The 25,351-nt window shown below is 37.8% G+C and overlaps 1 protein-coding gene and 1 non-coding gene across 2 annotated transcripts in view; both read right to left on the bottom strand.

Moving 5' to 3' along the window:
* Nucleotides 1-24,220, bottom strand: part of DNAH14 (dynein axonemal heavy chain 14) — a 387,990-nt gene extending 363,770 nt beyond the window's left edge. Inside the window, exons 1-5 of the mRNA XM_030887822.2 lie at nucleotides 24,136-24,220; nucleotides 17,899-18,017; nucleotides 10,437-10,620; nucleotides 9,301-9,391; nucleotides 2,440-2,502 (exon numbers count right to left, since the gene is read on the bottom strand). Of these exons, the coding sequence (XP_030743682.1) occupies nucleotides 2,440-2,502; nucleotides 9,301-9,391; nucleotides 10,437-10,620; nucleotides 17,899-18,017; nucleotides 24,136-24,220 (542 nt within the window). The remainder of the gene's footprint in view (nucleotides 1-2,439; nucleotides 2,503-9,300; nucleotides 9,392-10,436; nucleotides 10,621-17,898; nucleotides 18,018-24,135) is intronic.
* LOC115872471 lies at nucleotides 17,030-17,158 on the bottom strand. The gene has a single exon (XR_004047870.1). It is a non-coding gene; the product is annotated as a small nucleolar RNA SNORA42/SNORA80 family (small nucleolar RNA).
* Nucleotides 24,221-25,351: the final 1,131 nt, after the last annotated feature.

The raw sequence follows: 25,351 nt of genomic DNA, 5'->3' as shown, positions 1-25,351 counted from the left end.
GGAATGGGGGGAGCAGGGCACTAATCCACCCAGGGGGAGAGGATTGGCTATGTCCCCACAGAATTGGGAGTGTGCATACAGACCCCACCGAGGCTCACCAAACCAGGAGTAACCACAGGGAAGACTGCATGAAAAGATTGGGCTACAGGGCCAGCCCCAACCAGAGCCAGTCTGACCCCTACCATAGAAGTATGTGCAACCCTAAACCTTCAGGTGGGGGAAAGGAGCCGACTTACCATGCCCACATGATAGCAAACCAAGAAGGGAAAAGAGAAACGGACAGTCGACCTAGACTCCATGTTGGCACACCACGTCTGGAGGACGATGTCTATCCACGGAGCTGCTAAGGCACAGAGAGGACTGTAAGACCGCCAGCAACTCAAGACGTGTTGTCCCCTCACTGGAGCGTACTGCGACAGAGGACAATAATGGGGCCACACAGGGGAGATAGTGTGGCCTGAATCCTCCGCAACAGGACAAATCAAGAAGGGGGCATAGGGGGTCAGCAATTAGAGCAAAGCCAATCCACGAAGCCCCCAAAGAGCCTTCAAAATAGGCTTCAGGCTTGGAGAGACAGCCTCAGAGCTCCCCCAGCCCCAGTGGGGACAGATTCATAAAGGCCAGTGGACAGACATGGTACTATGTATGGCTTCTTTTTTCCTTTTTTTTTTTCTTATTCTCGCCTTTTCCTTTTCTTTTTTCAACCTTTTGTTTTCCTATTGTCTGGCCTAGGACATTGCTGGTCTGCTTACTTATGTAAGACAGGCATGGGAAGCAAGCTCTGGGAGAAGCAATGGGGCCAATGGCCCCCAGAGGATCTTGAGGGGAGAAGGTTGTTGTGGGTAGGGTGTGGTAAGCACATAACACCATAGACAAGGAAACAACTAGGGAATCAAAACCAAAAACTAGGAGGTTGTAGAGATCCTGTGGATATTAGCGAAACACCAATCTAATTGAGAGGAAGTACTAAGAGGTGGAAGAAGGGGGGGCATGATGTTGTGACAGGAGGAGGCAAATGAAAACAAAGGAAGGCTCTAGGAAGCAAAGCTATAGACAGAGATTTGTACTTATGTAAATATATTAATCCATAAAAATATAGGTATTGGTCTATGTACATATATTTATAAGGCAATACACTGAGGCTGTGGGTAGGCCTTGGGCCTCAGCTCATACCCTCCCACAATACAAGAACACTTTGTTCTAACAAACTGGCATTCGGTGATGCTCACTGATCCCACACAATCACTGAAGACAAAATGGGTGCATAAGCAAATGTGGTATAGAAAGCAATGGTGCCTTGCTATTAAAAGATATAGCGTCTGGGGTCTTAAAGGCTTGAGGTTAAATAAGTGGCCTTCCAACAGTGAAGCAACAAGCCCACATGGAAGAAGTACACCAGCTGGTGCGATCATGAGGTGTCATTGGGCCTGGGTAAAAGGCATCAGAAGATTCATAACAAACAACAAACAAAAATGCATTGTTGAGAACTAGGGGGCCAGAGCAGAGACCCAAAGTCCATTTGTAGACAATGGAATATCCCCCCACAGAGGGGTCTCAGGGAAGGGATGAGTCAATCAGGGTGCAGTAGAGCACCAATGGATCACTCAATATGTCTCTGGTTTCTTGAAGTTTCCTCCCTTTCCCCCCTCCCACCTCCTATCATGACCCCAGTGCTGCTTCCCACTCTGGACTGGACGGGAACATGTACATAGGGATAGACAAGAGATAAAGCTCGTGACACACGGAACCAGGAACAGGAAGGGGAATAGTGATACCAAAAGGGTAGGGGGAGGGGGAGAGGAGGGAAAGAAGGGGGCACTAATAGCGATGAGTGACACTTAGCTACACACACCCTTCTAGGGGGAAGAACAACAGAAACCAGAGGGGAAGGGAGACTGGTCATTGCGAGATATGAAAATAATAACAATTTATAATCTATCAAGGGGTCACGAGGGTAAGGGGGCGAGGGAAGAAAAGAAGAGCTGATCCCAAGGCTCAATAGAAAGTCAATGTCTAGAAAAGAACGATGGCAATATATGTACAAATATGTCTGGTACAATTGATGTATGGATTGTCACGAGAGTTGTAAGAGTCCCCAATAAAATTAAAAAGTCAGCAACCCTGGAAATAGAATTAACTGGCCTACATCTTGGATGATTTCATCATTCTTCTTTTTGGAACTGAAAGTTAGATCAAGTATATAAGTTAAATAATCAAGGTACTTCCTTAACACTGATTTCTTCAAGCCACAGAGTGGTAATGGAAATATATTAAGTGTTTAATTACCTTTTAAAAAATTAGGATGGGTGAAAATTAATATAAAGACAAGTAAATGTGAATTTCCAATTATTGAATTAAATTCATATCTGCCATATCTTACATTTTTAAAATATGGCTTTCTTTTGAAAAATTTTCAGAATAGTATATAGCAAGACCTACCTGCTCCTCTCGGTCTTAATTCTTTTAATATTCATTTTCCAGATAACAAATATTTTATTAACTCTGAAAAGAAAAAACATTTCTTATTTTAGATTTTTAAGAATATTTTAATACAGAATATATTTAGTAAAGGCTTAGAGATATTAGAAACTTCTCTAGAATGTTTTCATTCATATTCTAAAAGTACTAAAAATATAAATAAATTTTCTCCCATGCTGTAAACCGCATATAAAGCAAAATATAAATCTTAATAAAAATAAATAAGTCACTATAACTCTGATAGTTGCATAGTTCACTTAGTTGTAACATTCCAATAAGTATAAAATACATTATTTTCCTTTTATAGTACAAAAACATCTGCAAAAGCTGGAACCTGTATAGGACAGAAACTCAAATATTTTCCACTAAAAATAGCAATAGAGAAGTGGTAAAACTGAACCTTATCACAGTGGAAAATTTGCGATACTTGGGGGAAAAAAAGGCAGTCCCATTGAGTTCCAGTTCTCACAGGTTGAAAGGAATACAATTTATGTACTATAATTGCCAAAAGAAACTCATTACTTTAACTGGGGGAAGAGACAGTCTCTTCAACAAATGTTTCTGGCAAAATTTGATATCCACTTGTAGAAGAATGAAACAGGACCCACACCTTATCCCATCTACAATAACAGAACTCGAGATGGATTACAGAACTACATGTAAATCCAGTACTACCGGTAATACTCTAATACTACTATAAATAAGGAACCATGATGGTATGGTGGTTATGTGTTGGGTTTTGATTCATAAGGTCAAGGGTTCAAAACCATCAGGCACTTCATGGAAGAAAAACTGGGCTTTGTACTCCTGTAAACAGTCACAGCCTCAGAATCTTAAAAGGTCAGTTCTACCCTGTCCGATAGGGTTGCTATGTTGGCATGGACTTAATGGCAGTGAGTTAGTGAGTACTATCAAGATTATCAATGAGAAAATAGAGGCAAATTTAAGGGCCCTAATACAGGGCATAAACACACTACCCAACATAACGAAAAACATACTCACCCAAAGACTCTGAAAATAAGACACTTATGTGCATCAAAAGACTTCATCCAAAGAGTGAAAAGAAAACACGCAGGATGGGAAAAAAATGGCAATGGCATCTCAGACCAGGGGATAATCTCCAAAATTGGTAGAATACTATACCACCCCAACCAACAAAGGGGAGTCATCCAATTAAAATGGGCAGAGGACATGAGCACACAGGTTACCAAAGAAGACATCTTGGCAGCCATGATGAACTGCTCATGATCACTGGGCATCTGAGAGATGCAAATAAAACAATGAGATACCACCTCAAACCTATTTTGAGGATAGAATTCAAAACAAACAAAACAGCCCAAATGCTGGAGACGCTGCAGAGATTGCTGGTGGGACTGTCAAATTATGCACCCACCATGGAAAGTGATATAGCACTTCTCACAAACCGAGATTCAATTCTTTTACTTGGTATATCCCTAAAGAAGCCAGAGCTGTAACATGAACAGACATGCACACCCATGTTCATTGCTGCACTAGGCACAATAACAAGAAGGTAGAAACAACCTAACTGCTCGTAAGTGGAAGAATGGAAGAAAAAAACGTTGGTATGTACACACAATGGAATATTATTCCATCACTAAGGAGTAACAATGAAGCTTTGGAACACCTCATGATATGGATGGATTTGGAGGACATTATACTGAGTAAAATTAGTCAATAACAAATGGATAAATGCTATATGAAACAATTATTATAAAATTTAAAAAAATAAGATAACAGATTTTTCATGGCAAAAGAAACAGACCTTGATCATTAACAGGGCTCGGAGGGGAAGGTGGCTCAATAGACTAGAGTTTAGACTGAGTAACTTCAGTAAAGGGGAAGATAGAATTCTATATGAGGGAGAAGAGAGATCAAAAGGTGGGTAGGGCAAGTGGGTGATTGATACATAGTCTTTTAAGTTGTTGAATACAAAATTAATTATTTGAAATGTAAACTTCCACTTAATTCACAATTAAAAGTTAAAAAAAACCCTCAGTTTAAGAGATAATGAAAAAGTACATTGATATGAAATATTTGCCTAGTGCTAATCAAAGAATTAATGTCATTTGGATATAACCTCAAAAATACAGAAGCATTTGTAATTTTAAAAATTCAAAGATTAAATCAAGAATTGCACTTGAGAACTTACTATAAAAGGAGTTGAACATTTTCCCTGGTGAGTATGCATCATCTAAAACTTTCATACACGTACAACAGATATATTCAGCTGACTCCCTCTCAGCTTCTCTAAATTGGTATTTTACACCAGTCGAGGCCCATCTGCTGCATGTGCAGCAGTTTGAAGCCACCAGGGGCTCACCAGGAGGAAGAGGAGGCTTTCTACTACATTCTCGGAAACCTAGTGGGGCAGCTCTACCTTGTCCTCTAGGCTCGCTGTGCATCAGAATTGATTCAATGGCAATGAATTTATTTTTTTGAGTGTCAGATGCGACTCTTTCTCAGTACCGTTTTCATCTTAGGGAAAACAACTACCTTTAATACTGGGATGTGATAACTTTTTGGCACAGTTAGATTCCTTACCTAGCTGGCACCTTTGGTGGAGAGAGGTGAATGATTGTTAAGTCATAGTTGACCAAAGGCCCATTTTAGAGTTGATGTGGGTTCATTTTGAATCCAAGAAAATGGGAAGAGGCCTTGAGATATCCAAGCAGTTCCAAGAAAACCCCAGGATGTGCTAATTCACACAGGCATACTTGTTGGTGTTAGATCCTATCAAGTTCCAACTCATGGCTACTTTCTGCACAACAGAAGGAAACTGCTCAGTTCCGCGCCGTCTTCACAATCCTCTGTCTCCCATTACGTACTGCCATTGTGTCAGTTCTGACTCACAGTGACGTAGGTTCCCACCTCATGGGCTACGACTACCTCTGAAGGTTTCCAAGACCACATCTCGTGTGTGTGTGTGTAGATAGGTATGTAGAAGCCAAATGGTTTCTCTCTTTTTTTTTATATGATTTCTCTATTTCTTTCTTTTTTTTTTAACATTTTATTAGGGGCTCATACAACTGTCATCCCAATCCATACACACATCAGTTGTGTAAAGCGCATTTGTACATCATTTCTCAAAACATTTTCTCTCCATTTAAACCCCCGACATTAGGTCCTCATTTTTCCCCTCCCTCCCCGCTCCCCCTTCCCGCATGAGCCCTTGATAGTTTATAAATTGGCATTTTGTCATATCTTTCCCTGTCCGACGTCTCCCCCAACCCACCCTTCGGTCGTCTGTCTCCCAGGGAGGAGGTCACACACAGTTCCATGTAATCGGTTCCCTCCTTCCCACCCACTCTCCCTTTACCCTCCCTGTTTTGCCACTCACACCACTGGTCCTATAGGGATCATCCGCCCTGGATTCCCTGTATTTTCAGTTCCTATCTGTACCAGTGTACCTCCTCTGTTCTAGCCAGACTTGCTAGAACGAATTCGAGTCATGGTAGTGGGAGCGGGGAGGAAACCTTTAGCAATTGTTTTTCTTCTGTACTGTCACAGAACTCTAGTCCTAGTTGTGAAAACGCCTAAAGAGAAAGAAACTGAATTTGCAGTCCAACACAAAAAGGGGAAAGATTTTGAAAATAAAATATCCAACAACTCTTTGCATTTTAAAATTAAATTTTCAATAAAACATTTTTAAAGTTTCAAAAATGTCATTGAAGAATAACATATTAAAAATGTGGGTGCGAGGAGAAAAAAAGACATGTCGCAAAATTTTAAGATTGATATGAAGATCTTAGTTTAACATAAAAGAATATATTCCATGGATTTGTTATCCCGATAAATATGAACAACATTAACAACACCAACAAAAAGCATAGTTTGGCAATAAATGTTTCAATAAGTTAAATAAACTTCTTTGTATTGATGTGCAGTGACAAGCAAAAGTTTTGCTCTCGAATTTCTTTCCGTTTTATGTAGTTTCAAACCCAAGGGGGAGAAGCATGTGTGAGTGCTCAAGGACAGACCTACGAGGTGCACAAGCAAAACCATCTACCTTACGAAGCCGGCTGGACCAGAGACGTACACTGGTACAGATAGGAACCAGAAACACGGGGAATCCAGGACAGATGACCCCTTCAGGACCAGTGATGAGAATGGTGATACTAGAGGGTCGAGGGAAGGTGGGGTACAAAGGGGGACCTGATTACAAGGATTCTGCATATAACCTCCTCCCTGGGGGATGGACAACAGAAAAGTGGGTGAAGGGAGACGTCAGACAGTGTAAGATATGACACAATAATCATAATTTATAAATTATCAAGGATTCATGAGGGAGGAGAGAGTAGGGAGGGAGGGGAAAAATGAGGAGCTGATACCAAGGGCTCAAGTAGAAAGCAAATGTTTTGAGAATGATGAGGGCCACAAATGTACAAATGTGCTTGATACAATGGATGGATGGATGGATGGATTGTGATGAGTTGTATGAGCCCCCAATAAAATGATTTTTTAAAAAGCTACTTCTGCAGGAAATCGTTTTACAGATATTGGATGTGGAGCGAATATCATTAACTGCTCACCCACCACGTTCAGCTTTTCATCTTAATGAGTGGACAGTGCCTCTGCGCTTGTCTGTGGAGAGGCTCTTGGTTTTGAACTGCTGCCCTTGCTGTTAGCAGCCCAAAGTACAACCCACTCCGCCCCCAGATCTCATAGAGGCAGTCAGATCGATTCCTGTGTGTTCCATCTGGCACAGTCATTGTTCATGTTGCTGAACAACATGTATTTACAATGGAACAGTTGTTGGTCTTGCAAAATTCTCTCAGGCGATATTCAGCATCTTGTCACTAAGGCCGTATTTTCCAGCTGCGGACCTTTTCTCGTTTCCAGCTTTCAGACTTTAATCACCAATAATTGTCAAGGCACCTAACTTGCATGTTTGATCAACTTCAGAATGAAGAAGTGGGTGGAATGCTTCAATTGCTTCACATGGAAATGGTGGTTGGTGCATGAGTATGAACAACAGTTGCATTAACTGATCCTCCTTGTAGGCACATCGATGTTATCCTGTCACATACAGCATTGAACTTCAAGCTAGATCTTGAGACCTACTTTTTGAAGATGAATTCACTGCCGATGCTCTTGAATTTGTCGTTCTGGCATAGAAAATCACATGATTGTCCGACGCAAAATGGCCAATTCTAGTACGTTTCAGCTCACTAATTACTAGGATATATATCTTCATGTGTGCCATTTCATTTTTGATGGCTCAATTTTCCTAGCTGTACATTTGGACCTTCCACACTCCAATTATTCATGGATGGTTGCAGCTGTTTCTATGTTGCGTCATGCCCCAAGAATAAATAAAGACCCGAAAAGTTTTCTTCTTCCCCCATCATTAAAGCCAACTGTACTTCCAGGGGGGAAACTCCTCTCCAGTCACGTTTAAATTCCTCCCTTCCTCTGTGGCTCATCTTTGAGCACGCTGACAGTGGTCTGCTGTTATTTATAATGCTTTCGGTGGCTCCTTCCTTAGAAATAAATGGACTACCTATTTCTTCTTCAGAGTCCGGAAGCTCCACTAAAATCTGTTTATCATGGGAGACACTGCTTGTATTTGAAATCCCAGTGGCATAGCTACCATCCTCACGGCAACAGGCGAGCCACCAGAGTGGAGCACACCGACAGAGAGTAGCCTCAGTGGGGTTTTCATAGAGATGAAACTTTCATACATATTTTTGAAAACCAGTTATGTGGCATGTGACCTAGACAACATCCTGTCTAACACTGAACATGCATTAATTTTTCTCTTGCTTTAGAATATTGAAACCTGATATATCCTTAGCCTGGAATTTGTCTCTCTCAGATTTTGAGATGGCTGGCTCCTCTTCAATATTTAGTTCTCGACCACATTGCAGACCTTCTTTTCTGAAGTAATAATGAATTCCCATTTCTGCTTTATTATCAAATCAGTGTCTGAATTGATCTATTTTTTTAAATTTATTTTGATAGCTGCCTCCCTCCATTAGAATGCAAATGCTATAGGAATAGAAACTTCTTTTTCTTTTCTTCATGATTCTGTCTCTAGGGTTCAGTGGTCCAGGGAGAAAAAATAGGTACACAATCAATATTTTTTCAATAATTAAAAAACTTCTCTGCCACAAAATTCATGCCCTTGCGTTTTATACTAGTTTCTGGGGTTCTTATAGTTATTTACATAATTTACTACATTAAATGCTAAAAGTAATTATTTACCTACTTTTGAATCCCCAGATCATAAAGAAAAGATAGGCACAGAAACAAGCAAAAAATTGATAAAATTAGATTCAAATATTAAAAGTTTGGACTGATTTGATATAAAATGCGATGCATGGAGAAATAGATAATTTACTTTAACGATCTTGAATCAACAAATTTTCCCATTTGCCTTACTCTGTTTTATTTTCCCTCATACTATTTTATCTTCATATGTATGCTTGTTTACTATCTGACTCACCTATTATCATACTGTTTTTTTAGAGCAGGGAAATTATTTGGTTTGATCAATATGGTATCCCTAACATTTATAATAGTACTTGTTTATAACAGACTCTAAGACTATTCATTTAATATATCAATAAATTTATAAGGAAAGCAAAAATGAAAATACTGTATTTAAGTTTGGTTGACTATACAGTATCTTTACAAATAATGTTATCCAAAATAATAAAGTCAAGAGTCTTAATACTTAAATGGGTAAGCCTTTTTATTTTGTTCTCCAAAAATATTTTATGGACTACTCAATTTCCTCTTAAACATGGTCAGGACAATGACTTTTCTAATCTACAAATAACTGAAGTTTCTTTATCTCACCGGAAAGTGAAAAATATCTTGAAAGTCTGTAGTAAGTAGTAGCATTTTCTTTCCTTTAGCCATTCCGTCATAGGTAAGAGCTCTGTTTCTTCTCTATGGCATACTTTGGTAACCTGCAAATGCAAAGCACACGCAAGAAAGTTTGTGGAAAATAGAATTAAAAGATAATGAAAAGTTTTGAGAATGTTTAGTTTCCTCATATTTGAGAATAGCACTTTGATAATTACCACAAGTTGTAATAATACAGTTCTTTGTTCAGTCACTGATTTAGGGTTTATCTACCTCTGCCCTCCTAGCCTCTCAACTAAACTCTACATATGCAAGGGTAGGATCAAATCTGTATGAAGTGGATCAGTATGTGCATTTAAGAAAATACCTCTAAATGGCATTATTATTAAGTGAAAAATGAGGTTAAAGTTTGTATATAATAACAGTATACATATACATTTATACATATTTATACAGTATACAGAGGCAATTTTACTTCTAGAAGAAATTTCACCAAAAATGTTAACATTTAGATTGGGGAGAAGGATTCTTGAAAAGAGAGAGAGAATTCCTTGATGCAGGGAATTTAGTTTTTAAATGTCAGATGGGATATCTGCATAGCCACTTCATGACTGCTGCATTCCATTGTTAAAATTAAGTTCCAAAAATATCACATTTTTAGAGAATATGAAAATTCCATGGCGAAAATGCTCATAGGAAACATATCAGTATCTTCTACTTTCATTTTCCTAGAAATTTTTACCTCCTCCATCCTAAATAATAAGGTGATTTCTATATCTGACAATAAAGTTTCTGACAAATTCTGCCAAGAGAGACCACTTTATTGATAGTAATTTTATGATGGCAAGTTTATTAAGCCATCAAATGCTTATATTTTTCCTTTTAAAATTACACTATTAATAATGTGAGAGGTAAAAAAGTGTCTTAAAACTTGTATTCTCAAGCCTAAAAATCTCAAAGCAAGTAGGACATTTAATTATTTAATAACTTTTTCTAAGAAGGCCTTTAAAACCTTCAGAGAATTAATCTTGTTGAATAAACTGCACAAATTATTAGTTTTGTCTTAAACACACAGAGATAAACTTGTTCAGTGAACTTCAATGAAAATATTTTTTCGATTATGATACCAGTATTCGAAAAAAACCTATTATATGTTACTTTTGAAACAAATGTAGCAGTAATAATCCAAAATTGTTTGCAACATCGAGCTGTTTGAGCAGAGACTGCCTGAAGCTCATACAGACTGTCAGGACCCTTGGACTTCCTCCTAGGAAGGCAATATATATATTCTCCATCATCTTTCAAAGGTTCCTAAGGTTAAAAAAAGAAATCAAGTTAAGTAGTAAAATAGTCAAACACATTACAAAGTAAATTGAAATAGTTTTATATCGATTAAATATAAAGATAATATTGTTGAAGAAAGCTAGCTGGATCTAATCAAAGCTCAATAGGATCAATCAGAAAAGGATTAAATCTAATATTTTATTTTCACTGATGTTTTTGGAACATTCATAAAAACGTATCTATATGCTTATTAGTTAACATATGCTTTCTAATTCAAAAGCTTGACAATATATCTTGTACATATATCTTATACCTCTATTAATTTGTCTGCCAACTCCAGAATTGTCTTGAGGGACAGTGAATTTATCATTTATTATAATAATTATAGATTAGCTTTATAATAACAATAGTTAATATTTGTTAAGGAAGTATTGTTTTAATACATAGTAAGTGTTCTAATATGCCATCATTAAAACCATTGTAAGTTTCATCCCTTAAACTTTAATTTCTTAAATTTAAAGAGATTAACATTACGTTTTTATAATCTCATTAAACAAATGCTTAAATTAATATTTAGAGAAGTTAGATAAATTAAAACATATCACAGAGCCAGAAACTGGTAGGATAGGAAGCTGAATATTAGCCTGACTCTTAACTTATATTTTGAGCTACTGCAATATATGCAATGCCTTTCCCTCATTAACTCAGCTATTGCACATAGCAGAAACATAATTGAAACATGTTTTGCTTTTAGCTTTGAAATTTCAAACCTCTACTAGACTAGTTCTAAATGAGTGCATAAGCAAATGTGGTGAAGAAAGCTGATGGGGCCCGGTTATCAAAAGATATAGTGTCTGGAGTCCTAAAGGCTTGAAGGTAAACAAGCGGCCATCTAGCTCAGAAGCAACAAAACCCGCATGGAAGAAGCACACCAGCCTGTGTGATCACAAGGTGTCGAAGGCATCAGGTATCAGGCATGATCAGAACAAAAAATCATATCATAGTGAATGGCGGGGAGTGGAGATGGGGGACCCAAAGCCCATGTGTAGGCAACTGGACATCCTCTTACTGAAGGGTCGGAGGGAGGAGAAGAGCCAGTCAGGGTGCAGTGTAGCAATGACGAAACTTCAATGCTTCCTCCCCCGCCCTCCACTATCATGATCCCGATTCTACCTTACAAATCTGGCTAGACCAGAGGATGTACACTGGCACAGAGAGGAACTGGAAACACAGGGAATCCAGGACAGATGATCCCTTCAGGACCAGTGGTGAAAGTGGCGATACCAGGAGGGCAGAGTGAGGGTGGGGTAGAAAGGGGGAACTGATTACAAGGATCTACAAATAACCCTTTCCCTGGGGGACGGATAACAGAAAAGTGGATGAAGGGAGACGTCGGACAGTGTAAGATATGACAAAATAATAATAATTCATAAATTATCAAGGGTTCATGAGGGAGGAGGGAGCTGGGAGGGAGGGGGAAAAATGAGGTGCTGATACCAAGGCCTCAAGTAGAAAGCAAATGTTTTGAGAATGATTAGGGCAACAGATGCACAAATATGCTTGACACAATGGATGGATGTATGGATTGTGATAGGAGTTGTATGAGCCCCCAACAAACTGATTTAAAAAAATAAAAGTTCTAAAAGTATATAAAAACGAAGCTTAATCTCTTCTGGAAATTAAATTTTACTATAAAATAAATTTTAATATTCTTTACTAAATCATTTTATTAGGGGCTCATCCAACTCTTATCACAATCCATACATACATCAATTGTGTAAAGCACATTTGTACATTCATTGCCCTCATCATTCTGAAGACATTTACTCTCCACCTAAGCCCCTGGCATCAGCTCCTCATTTTTTCCCTCCCTCCCTGCTCCCCACCCTCTTGAACCCTTGATAATTTATAAATTATTATTTCGTCATATCTTGCCCTGTCTGACATCTCCCTTCACCCACTTTTCTGTTGTACATCTCCCAGGGAGGAGGTCACATGTAGATTTATTATAGTGTATGATACCCTCAAAAGTTATTGAATAGAATAAGTATTATCATAGTTTTATAACATGGGTCTCATTTTACAGACTTTTATTTTGTTTTTGTCTCCCTAGTGCAAAGATTGTTGTTTGCTTCTCAATTATCTCAACTGTTGATTTCAGTTTCTTATTTTGGCTTCGAATATAAGGAGTTCCCAGAAACCTTAAAAAACCATTTTAAAAACTAAAAGTAGATGAAACAAATAAGCCCTGAGTGAATGCTAATTTATATGTTGCATGGATTTTGTGTGACCATTATTTGGTCACATGAGGCATTCCGTTCAAGTTTCACGTTTCCCAGAAACTTAAGGTAGATACCATTATTATTTATTTAAAAATATTTAATTGGAGGTACCATTATTTTAAATAATCACATCTATAATCACAGAATTCTATTATATAAATGTATTAATATTTTTTCCAATTAAATTAATCTTTTTCCATTAAAACAAATATACAAGTATCTCTTTTAATATTCTCAATTCCATCCTGCACATATGAATGAGATGTACTTTTTTGAAAGTCCAAAGGCATGAAGCCCAAACACAAGCTATGAGTTGTGCTGTTTTATCATTATTATTATTTTCACTACTAAGCCTACTGTTAGGCAGGCACAATGCCAAATGCTTTAGCTCATTTAACCTTCAAAGTAAATCTCCGGGCTAAGTATTATTAACTCCACCTTAAGGTTGACAATACAAAACCCCAGAGAACTTAGAGATGTGACTAAATCACATAGTGCTTGGAAATAGACATTTGAAATTAAATTAATCTGATTCCATTATGAATGTATTTTCATTTATATTATCTTGCTCTTATGGCGACAGTCTAGAGCAGGGGCCAGCAAACTATGACCACTGAGCAGGTGGCCAACTGGACAGATGTTTCTGTAAATAAAGTTTTACTGGCTGGAATGCAGCCACATTTATTGATTTACATATTGCCTACAGTGGTTTTCAAACTGCAATATTGACTTGATACAACAGAGATAAAAAGATCTGTGAAGTCTAAATACTTATTACCTGACCCAGTCCAGAAAAATTTAAAAAAGCCCTGACTGACTCTATTGGGCATCAAAATCATCTGGATCGCCTGTTAAAATGCTGATTACAGGGTATGAAGACAAGGAGTTAGAAAATCAAAAGGCAACAAACCAATCCACATTTCTTAAGCTGAAGAGCTGAAAGAAAACTTCCAACTTTGAGTTGGAATATTGAAGGATATGGGCAGGATATTGAACAATGCGGGAAGCCTCAAAAGAAGGAAGGAATACAGTTATGTACTATCAAGAATTACTCAGTTACCAAACACTGGGTGCATTGCCTGGTGTGGCTGAGACAATAAAGACAATAAAGGCAGTCAAGAGCAAAAGGCATAATTTTACTGCTGAATTTGTAATAGCTGAAGCTGAGTTAACCGTTAGCAAAATACTAACTGCACCAAAGTCTGAGAGGGGCAGAGATTTTTCTACATGAGCATTGTGGGTTGCACATCAGGAGCAAGTTTATCTATTTGTTTGCTACATACTTTCTACACACGTAAACTGCATATACAAATATTTTTCAAGGATCACTATGATCCATCTCTGGTGTCAGCAAAAACTCCTGACCACTTGTGATTTCTCAAAAAGTTAGTTACTTCTCCCATTGAGAGGAACCTTGGAGGACTCTTAAAAGAATATTATGCATTTTCGATAGGATGCTGGGTATAAATTAAATTATTTCAAGAGATAGTATATTATCAAAAGTCGATGGTATTGAGGAAAGAAACCCAAGTTGCACTGAAGGTATTGACAAAAAACCCCAAAGTTTTAATAATTAATGGAATATCAAGTGACACCAATCAAGAAATGCTTTCAGTGTTCCAGGTGCCAAGAAATTTGGAGGACAATTAGTTGGCCAATCAATTGTCACAACCTGCACAGCTTCTTGAACACCGGAGGGAGGACAACGGGAGAGGAAGACAAGACAGACAGGATACAGAAAGCTGAGGCCAGGAGGAGCCTTTTCCCAATGAGGGAGAAGACTGCCCAGCCACCGCAGCACATTTATTTATACATGCAAGACTGCCTAAGGAACTTCATCATAAGCTCAAGGGGAGGATGAAGCCAGAAACAGGGAGTATCGCTGATCTTGAACAGAACTTCGTGCTTCAGCAGCTTCCCAGGGAACAAGAGGGGAAGTGTCTACTTTATCTTAGGCCAAGGTCATTCAGTGCATCGGCTCCTTGGGTTGAGCTGACACGCCTTCCCATGGGGCCTTGCCTCAACCATGGGGAACCTTACCACAAGGCCAAGCGTCAACCATGAGAGGTGATGGTCCTGTCCTACTTGCCCAAGGAGGAGCCAGCTTCATGCCCAGCATTCCTCATTTGTGCCCGGTCCAAAGAAAGGTGACCAAAGAAAATGTGAAACTTATCAAACAGTGTCATTAACATTACATGTATGTAAACGTTGGCTGAACTCAAAGATGGAAACAGCAGTTCTTTAAGTGGGAACTTCCGTAAATTCAAATCAGATTCAGAACAGGACCTGTCACAAGAGTTGTTGCTGACATCAGATGAATCTTGGCTATAAACCGAGAAGACTAGAAAGACTTTCACCTGTGTTTTATTGACTCTGCCAAGACATTCAGCCTTGTAGATTACAACACATGATAGCCAACATGGAGAAGAACAGGGCTTCTAGAACAGCGATGGTGACCATGGCTGGCAGTCCTTCCAACAGAACACCATCCTCACTATTGTTCCGATGCCCCTAGAGAAGGAGGTGGTGCTTGGCAGAGTAGAGGAGCAGTGAACAGAGGCAGGCCCTCAAAGAGATGAATTAACACAGTGGCTGCAGCAATGGGCTCGAGCACAGGTAGGGCAACTGAGTGGTTTAAAATCAGGAAAGGTGTCAGATCCTTTCAGCATATTTCTCAATCTGTATGCTCAGCATATAACCCAAGAGGCTGAACTTTAGGAAGAAGAATGTGGCATCCGGCTTGGAGGAGAGCTCGTTCACCACCTGCAATATGCAGATGACCCAATCTTGTTTGCCAAAAGCAAAGAGAACTTGAAGCATTTACTGAGGTGGAGCAAAAACGACAGACTTCAATATGGATTATACCTCAACAAAAGAAAACAAAGATCCTCACAACTGAGTCAGTAAGCAACATAGCAATAAATGGAGGAAAAAATGGAAAGAAAAACATTGTCAAGGATATCATTTTACATAGATCCACAGCCCAGGCCCCATAGAAACAGCAGTAAGGAAATCAAACAATGTATCGCAAAGGGCAAATCTGCTATGCAAGATCTATTTTGTGTGAAAACGCAATAATGGGACTAAGATGCCCTTGACCAAAGCCATCGTACTTTCAATTGTCTTATATGCATACGCAAGCTGGACAATGACAAGGGAGACAAGATTTGACAAAGAAGCTTAAGCATATTATAGACTGCCGGAAGCATATCTATATTGGAAGAAAGACAGCTGGAATGCTCCATTTTGAACCATTTTTAAATGTTTCAGTGTTTTTAAGGTGAAGGGGAACACCGTGGATGTAAGCCCCAGGGAGCGGGGATGTGAATGGCCTTGCCAGCAGGCCGAGTGCACTGGGAAGTGGACTGCTGCAGATGCGGTTAGGTTAAAGTTTAGCACCCGGTCATTGGAGCTCCCTTATGATATTTACATCTGCTCTAGATTTTGATATTCTCTGGTTGATCAAGGTTTTTTATTTGGTTTGTCATTCCTGTTTTTAAAAAAATATTTTCCTGTGTATGAAATGTCGGACAGGTCCATCTATAGAGACAGTAACTGGATTAATGGCTCCTTGGGGATATGGCAGGAGAGGCTGGGGGAAATGGGGATCTAATAACATGTACAGTAGAACCCCGGCACTCAACCACATCAGTACTTGACATCATTGGATCTCAATGGGAAATGTCGAGAAAATTTTGCATCGGAGCTGGAACAAAACATCGGAATGTGACCCAACACGTGATTTTTGTAAACAAAAGCAGTTCGTGTTTGCTCACTCGGCATCACTTGGCATTATTAGTACATGTTGTTTAAACCTTTTGTGGCTATGTTCCAAATGTTTTCCTTTAACTTTCTTAGTTTTTGTGACTTTTTATACTGTTTTTAGATCAAAAAACATGGGCCCTAAGAAACAGTTTTTTGAAAAGAATCATCATGATAAGGAACCAGTTAACCAACAATATCAATAATTGATATTGTTGATGATAACTTAGCAAACCCTTTTAGAAAACAGTTAAGGAAACGTCACCAGCAGATCATATTAGACAGATTTTTTTTTAAGAAGAAGCCATCCAGGTCCTAGTGAAAAGGGGCAAAGAAGGGAAAAAACTCCTGAAAAGCAGCTACCAGTTGATTTTTTTTTTTTTTTTTTTTTTTACTGTGCAACCCACTTCAGTGCCTTAAGCCTACCAGGTAAAGCCAGGCAATGGTTCAGGGTGACAGTTTGCTTTGGCATGGGACACTGTGAGAGGCCCATGGGATCGGACTACCAGTTGATTTTATGTAAGGGATTCCCTCCCAAACAATGACTTTCCCCATCCCTCCTCTCCACACCCGTGTCCACAGATCCAGCTCCTCATCAGTCTCCAGGTATGGGCCATACTGGAGTTGTGAAAAACTTTTAAAATGTTATACTTATTATTTAAATTGTATTATTTAACTCTGAACTTATTTAGTTTGAAATTTCTGTGTAATGTTTTGTATAAAAAGGCAAGGTTAGGGTAAAAACTTGATGGTCGAGAACAGATTAATCCATTTTCAGTTATTTCTTATGGGAAAAATTGATGCAGAACTTGATTGCATCTCATCTCTACACTCCTAGAACAGATTAGCATCAAGGTCCAGGGTTCTACTGTACAAGAATGAAGAAAATAGAAAATGTTCTCAAAGTGACTGTGATGATGACTGTACAACTCTTCTGGATGTGACTGAGCTCATGAATTGTATGATATGTAAATTATATGCCAATAAAACTATTGAGGAAAAAGAAGAATCTTATTAAAAAAAGAACAAATAGCCAAATATTTTGATATGCTGTAGGCTTATAACTTTTAAATCTTATCTTTTCTTTCATTCTCTAAGCAAAATGAAATGATGGAAAGTGGTTTTCATAAGAATTCATTATGAAATAATGATTACAGTGTGGTATTAATGTAATATCTGATTCTTATTTAATGAATGCAATGAATAAAATAAAGATGACAGTTTTAGATAATGATTTTTATAGTTAAAAATAAAATAATACCTTCTTAATTGTAGTCTCAGAACTTAGCCATTTCAAGTCACTCTTCAATAATATAGTTTGCAAACCAAGCTTTTCTCTTAATCTTGTAATATGGACTATTGCATCTACATCCTGTGGTTCTAATTTAGAACATAAAGAGAGATTCAATGTAAGTGCATGTGGACATCAGCTAAAAACAGTGCATAGCATTTTAGAAAATTCTACAAAGAGAAAAGTTTTACATAAAAATTATAAATAGGGGAGAAAATATATCTTAAAATTCCATTTTAACAGAAGCTGAAAAAGGGAAAAATATTTCCCCATTTAGGACAGATGTAATAAGAATGTAATTCACAATTATACAGTTAATTGTAGTAGGAGAGAATAGGAGCAAGGAGCAGTAATAAATGGAGTAAGCCTCTGGTGAACCCTTTCTGACCATAGTAGAGGGATGTGAAATGCCTTCCCGTCCGACAGAGAGCACTGAGAACTCAATTTTGGCAGATGGAGCTAGGTTAAAATGGAGTACTTTATCATTTAATCTCCCTTTTGACTAATTTTGGAGATATATGTATGAAGGGCAAATACACATGGATTGAGCCTTCAGTGAATCCCTCTGGCCATGGACTAGGGATGGGAATAATCTTGCTATTGTGCAGAGTGCAATGGAAAGTGGATTGTCGCAGAACCAGTTAGGTTAAAATCTAACTCTTTAGCATTTGGTCACCCTTTCGACCCATTTTGAATATGTTCTGGGTTTGATATGTCCTGCTTTCTTTTCGATTGAGGTTTTCCTCTGGTTTATTGTTGGGTGTGTGTTTTTTTGGTATGTTTTCCAGTATATGAAGTCCAGAATGGGTGACTCTATAGAGATACCAATTGGATTAATGGCGTCTTGGCTGTGTGTGTGTAGTGGGGTGGGAGTGGGGGTGGGTGGGCAGGGGAGGCTGGAAGGAAATGGGAGCTGGTAGGAATGAGTGCAGGAAGGAATGGGGGTGACTGTGCAGCTACCCTAACTCTTGAAGTGCATTACATTCAAATTATATTTCAATAAAACTATAAAAATAAAAAAAAACCATTATATTGATCACACAGGGCTGTTTTCAAAACACAAAAAAAAGAACCAGTTATAAGGCTTTTCCTAATAAAAATCTAACCTTCAATGAAGGTAGTTGGATTAAAAAAAGAAAGAATAGCTATAATGTGATGGAAACATTATTTTTTTAAATAGTCATTCTTAAAAAAACCAACTTATTATGCAATTAATAAAGATTTACAGAGTAAACCAGTTTTCGACTCAATAATTCATACACATCTTATTTCTTGTCATTGATTGTAATTTCCACAAGGTAACAATCTCTCATCTCACTTCTCCCTTCGTTTCCTGTTTCCATTCCTCTGTTTCCTAATCCGTCCTGCTTTGAGAACTTTGTCTTTGGCCAAATACTGTCCTTTTGATCTGAAATGATTGTTCTAAGGATGCATACCACCTTAAAGACTTGTTCACTGTTTGGCTGAAAACTCAGCCATGTTCCAGGTCTGGAGGTTTGTTTGTTTTTTAATTATTTTGAGTTTTGTTCCACATTTTTCTCCGAATGCAATCCATTTCAGAGCAGTTAGTAGTGATAGCCAGACGCTACCTAGTTTGTCAAGTCTTGGGGTCATGGAGGCCAAGATTCAGGGGAACTAATTGTTTCTATGAAACTTTAATTTTCTTCTCCTTTTCTTCAGACAAGGAGCGATCAATAGTTGTATCCATAAATGACCAGTCAGGTGTTAAAACTCCAGTTGCTGCTTGACATAATGGATGGATGGATGGATTGTGTTAAGAGTTGTACAAGCCCCCAATAAAATGATTTAGAAAAAAATTTTTAACTTAGAAAAAAAACAAAAACTCCAGTTGTTATTTATTCACCAGAGAGGATATAGAACATTTTCCTTGTAGACTATGTTCTACCAACTGCCTTTGGTGTCCCCTGCATCTGTGGTCCTGAGCACTCTGGTGCAGTAATGTTTGATTATGGTTATGAAATTTTCATGACCTTTCCCATTCTATGTGCTGCTATATTCATGGATATATTTGAAGGATATATAAATAATTATGTAGAAATATGTTCTATTATCCTATAAATATTTGTGGGTATAACCCCATTCTCCTTTCTACATAAGATGTTTTCACTCATAGATTATTACATATTTTATTATACATGATATTGCTTATTATATCCCTTATAATAGTATATCCTTGTATCCCTTCCAGTGTCTTCCTTTGCCTTGATCATTTTGTTTTGAACTCTCCCTTATTGTAAATTGTCTTTCCATTCACCAAGTTAATACACTTGTGCCCTCTAGTTAGTAATTTACACTATCTTCCACTTCCAGTCTTGGTAAACCTCAAAGAAGACTTCTTTTAGTGTGGACATCTTTTCCTGGCTTTTTATAATAGCAGCACCATACAATATTTATCCTTGTGTTCTAATTTCACTCAGCATGCTCTCCGCTCATTTTATTTTTTTCTTTAGTCTTGCGCAGTTTTCCTTTGTGTATCATAGTATGTTCCTCCATTAGTCTGTGGTCGGGCACTTTGTTCCTGTGTTTTCTCTCTTGTGAGTAATACTTCAGTGAACACAGTCGTGCACATAGCATTCATGACACAGCTCTTATTTCTCTTGAGTATACTAGTAGTGGGATATATGGCTCATATAGTACTTTCTGAGGAAGTGCCATACTGTCCCCCACAGTGATTGTACTGTTTGATAATCCCACAAGCAGTGTATGAGGGTTCAGTCCTTCCACAATCTCATATTTGTTATTTTTAAATTTTGTTATTTATGCTGGGGTGAGATGAGATGCCAGTGCTATTTTAAATTGGATTACTCTATTGATCCTGAGCGTGTATGCATCTATTTCTCAGCCACTTGAATGTGTTCTTTAATGAAGTGCCTTCTTGTGTCTTCTAACCGTGTTTTAAATTGGATTCTCATTTTATGTTGAAGTTTTCTGTACATTTTAAAGATTAGTTCCTTGTCTGATATATCATTGTCAAAAATTTTTCTCCCAGTTTGTGGATTTACTTTTTATTCTTTGGATGCCATTTTTTTTCTTGTGGGAAAGGGTCTAATATTTAGGAAATCCCAGTCATCTTATGCAGCTTGTGCTGTTTTTTAAAAAATTAATTAAAAGATCATTTTATTGGGGGCTCTTACAACTCTTAGAACAATCCATACATCAATTGTATCAAGCATGTTTGTACAGATGCTGCCATAATTTTTTCTACACATTTCCTTTGTATTGAGCCCTTGGTATCAGCTCTTTTTTTCTTCTTTTTTTCCCCCTAACCCTAACATATCAGCGCTTCTTTTGTCCCTCCCTCCCCCCTACCCTCATGACCCGTTGATAAATTATAAATTATTATTATTTTCATATCTTACACAGACCGCTGGCTCCCTTCCCTCCTGGTTTCTGTTGTTCGTCTCCCTGGTGGGGGTGGGGGACTGTGGTGTGGTTTATGTGTCATTCATTGTGATCGGTTCCCCCTTCCTCCCCGCCTCTTCCTCACCTTCCTCCTACCCTTCTGGTCTCTTTGGTGGTGTATCTATGCCATTTGTTAGGGTCTCTAAGTTTGTCAATAATCTTTCTTTGATGATCTCTATACTTTGGCGTAAAGTATACCATACTATTGGCTTTATATTTGGATCTGTGACTCATATGAAATTCTTAGTTACTTGGTATAAGATATGGGTCCTCTTTCATTTTTCTACAAATGGATCTCTACCTTTGCCAGTACAATTTGCTAAAGAGACATATCTCTTCCCCATTTAATGTGTTTTAGTCTTTGTCAAAGATCAATTGTCCACAGTGGACAGATTGTCCCCTGGATTCTCAAGTGTTTTTCCATTGCTGTATATGTCTGCTATTGTACCAGTACCGAGGTATTTTGACCATCATGATTGTTTAGTAGGTTTTGAGATTAGGGAATTTGAGGCCTCCTATTTTGTTCTTTTTTAGTAGAATATATATATATATATATTAGTATGTATATTATATATTAGCATATATATATACTAGTATATATATTAGTATATAGATATACTAGTGTGTGTGTGTGTGTGTATATATATATATATATATATATATATATACACCAGGCCTCTTTCCTTTCAATATAAAGTTGGTGATTATGTTTTCTCTCTTTTTAAGAGAATGATGAGGAAATCTGAATAAGGGTTACATGATATCTGTAGATCACTTTGGGGAGTATTGACACTTTCAGAATGTCACTCCTATCCAGCACGATAGTATATCTTCCATTTATGTAGGTCTCTTTTACTTTCTTGCAGTTACTGTTTTGTGGTTTTCTTTGTATAGGTCTTTTATATTTCTGGTTAGATATATTCTTAAGGATGTTATCTTTTGGTGGCTATTGTAAATGGTATTAATTTCCTGATTTCCTTTTCAGAGTTCTCTTTATTAGTGTAAAGGAATCCAGACTTTTATATGTTGATCTAGCACCTTGCCCCTTTGCTTCTCTCGCAATTCTAGTAATTTGCTTGCTGAGTCTTTGGGAATCCCTGTGTATAGGATCATTTCATCTGCAAATAGAGTTGTATTTCATCTTTGTCAATTTGAATGCCTTTTATTTCTCTTTCTTGCCTTATTTTTCTGACAAGACCTTCCAATACAATACTGAATATACTTGACAATAAAGGAAATACTTGTTTGATTCCTGTTTGCTAGCAGAATGCATTCACTCTCTCTCCATTAAGATTAATATTGGCTGTTGGTTTTTGTACATATGCCTTTCATTATGTTGAAGAATTTCCCTTCTATGTCTATTTTGTTGAGTGTTTTTTATTAGAAATGGTTGTTGGATTTTCTGCATTGATTGATATGAACGGGGGGTTCTTTACCTTTTTTTTATTTATGTAGTGCATTATGTTGATATTTGTCTAATCTCGAACTATCTTTGCATTGTTGTTGTAAATTGCTAGCCAGTCAGTTCCAACTCATAGTGACCCTACATACAAGACAAAGCACTGCCTGGTCCTACGCTAGCTTCACAATTCTGATGTCTGAACCCATTGTTGCAGCCACTGTTTCAATCCAGGTCCTTGAAGGTCTTGCTCTTTTTCATCGACACGTTACCAAACATGATGTCTTGTTTTCTAGGCCCTGGTCTCTCCTAATAACAGGTTCAAATATGTGAGACAAAGTCATACCATCTTCATGTCTAAGGAGCATTCTAGCTCTACTTCTTTCAAGACAGACTTGCTTGTTCTTCTGGCAGGCCACAGTACTTTCAGAATCCTCCATCAACACCATATTTCAAATGAATGGATTCTTCACTTATACTTAGTTATTGTCCAACTTTCACCTGCAGATAATGTGAGGGAAAATATCACGACTTGGGCCAAGCACATTTTAGTCTTCAAAATGACATTACCACGCTCTAGCCCTTTAAAGAGGTCCTGTATAGAAGATTAAGCTAATGTACTATGTTATTTGATTTCTTTACTGCTGCTTCCTGAGCACTGATTGTGGCTCCATGTAAAATGAAATACTTGAAAACTTCAATATTTTCTATTGGTCCAGTTGTGATGATTTTGGTTTTTGTTACACTGACTTCTGTCCCATGCAGTAGATCACAGGCCTTGATCTTCATCAGCAAGAGATTCAAGGCCTCCTCATTTTTAGCCAGCAAGGCTGTGTTACCTGCATATCGCAGGTCATTAATAAGCCTTCCTTCAATTCTGATGCTACATTCTTTTTCATATAATACAGATTCACAGAGTATTATTTTATCAACATACAGATTGAATAAGTATGGTGAAAGAATACAGCCTTGTCATATACTTTCCCTGAAGCTAAACCATACAGCATTCCCTGGGTTCTGTTTGAAAGACTGCTTCTTGGTCCTTGCATAGGTTCTGCATAAGCACAATGAAATGTTCTGAAATTCCCATTCTTCTTTAAGATTTATGATCCACACAATTCAGTGTTTTTGCATAGTCAATAAAATATAGGTAAATATATTTCTAGTATTCTCTGCTTTCAGTCAAGATCCACCCGACATCAGCAATGATATCCCTGGTTCCATGTCCTCTTCTGAAGTTGGCTTGAATTTCTGGCAGTTTTTTCTTGATGTAATGCTGCAGCCCTTTTTGACCTATCTTCAGCAAAATTTTATTTTCATGTGATATGCTATTGCTTGCTAATTTCCACATTCTGCTGAGTTGGCACACAAATGGATCTCTCTACCAGTCAGTTGACCAGTTACAATTTCCTTGGCATAGATGAGTGCGTCCAATACTTCATAAGCGTGTTGAAACATTTCCATCGGCATTCTGTCAGTTCCTGTAGCCTGTCTTATACTAATGCCTTCAGGGCAGCTCGGATATCTTCCCCTTCAATTCCACGGGTTCTTGATCAGGTGCTACTTCTGGAAATGGTTGAACATGGACCATTTCTTCTTGGTACAATGACTCTATATTCCTTTCATTTTCTTTTGATGTTTCCTGCACTGGCTACTATTTTGCCTCCGTTTCCCCCTCTAATCTGCTGGGTTAGAGGTATGTTGAGCATGTTCTTCCTTCTTGACCATCAGTTCCAGGTCTTTCCACATTTCATTTTTATTTTCTACTTTTTCTTGAGCTGCCCCTTAAAGTTTTATGTCCAGCTTTATAATTTCATATTTTCTTACATTTGCTTTATCTACTCTATATTCAAGAAAACATTTTTAGAGTCCCATCTGATATCCACTTTGGTCTTTTCTTTCTGATGTTTGTCTTTTTAGTGGCTTTTTATTTTCTTTATGAATGATGTTCTGATGTCCCCTCACGGCTTGTCAGGTGTTCTGGTATTAGTGTTCAATGCATCACATCTCTTTTCTTGAGAATTCCCCCCAAATTTTGTTGGAAAACACTCAAGGTTGCATTTTAACTCTTGTAGACTTGGTTTTTTGTTTTGTTATGCTTTCTTCAGCTTTAACCTAAACTTGCACATGAGCAACTGGTTGTGGTTGTAAGCATCATAATGGCTTACTTCTTCAAAGTCAGTGAAGGAGAGATTGAGACAGAGTCAGTTGGTAAGACAGACTTATGTAACATAATCATGAGAATGACATGCCATTGTTATTGCCATTGTTAGAAGCAGTCACAGGTCCTACCCCTATTCAAGGGGTCTAATTGCTTGATATATTCAACACTAGGAATCTAGATAATAGGGCTAACTTAAATTTCATTTACCACATCTGCACCCTCCACCCAATCTCAAGATATCTGTTATTGACAATTTGGGAAACCTTTGAGGACAAGGAGTGAGGAACTCTGAAACATAAGTTTCAGTGATTTTATGACAAATCTCTCTGCACCATGGCATTCCAACAGAAAATGGAAACTAGTTTTGAAAAAGGGACAGTATAGAATTAAATTTTAATACAAATAAGAATTTCAGGTTAGCAAAATGACAAACTGGA

Source organism: Echinops telfairi, unplaced genomic scaffold (assembly GCF_000313985.2).
Source record: "Echinops telfairi isolate 266 unplaced genomic scaffold, ASM31398v2 ScPeMD7_7424;HRSCAF=8462, whole genome shotgun sequence".
NCBI classification, from domain to species: domain Eukaryota; kingdom Metazoa; phylum Chordata; class Mammalia; order Afrosoricida; family Tenrecidae; genus Echinops; species Echinops telfairi.
This window is presented reverse-complemented; position numbering and strand designations above follow the sequence as displayed.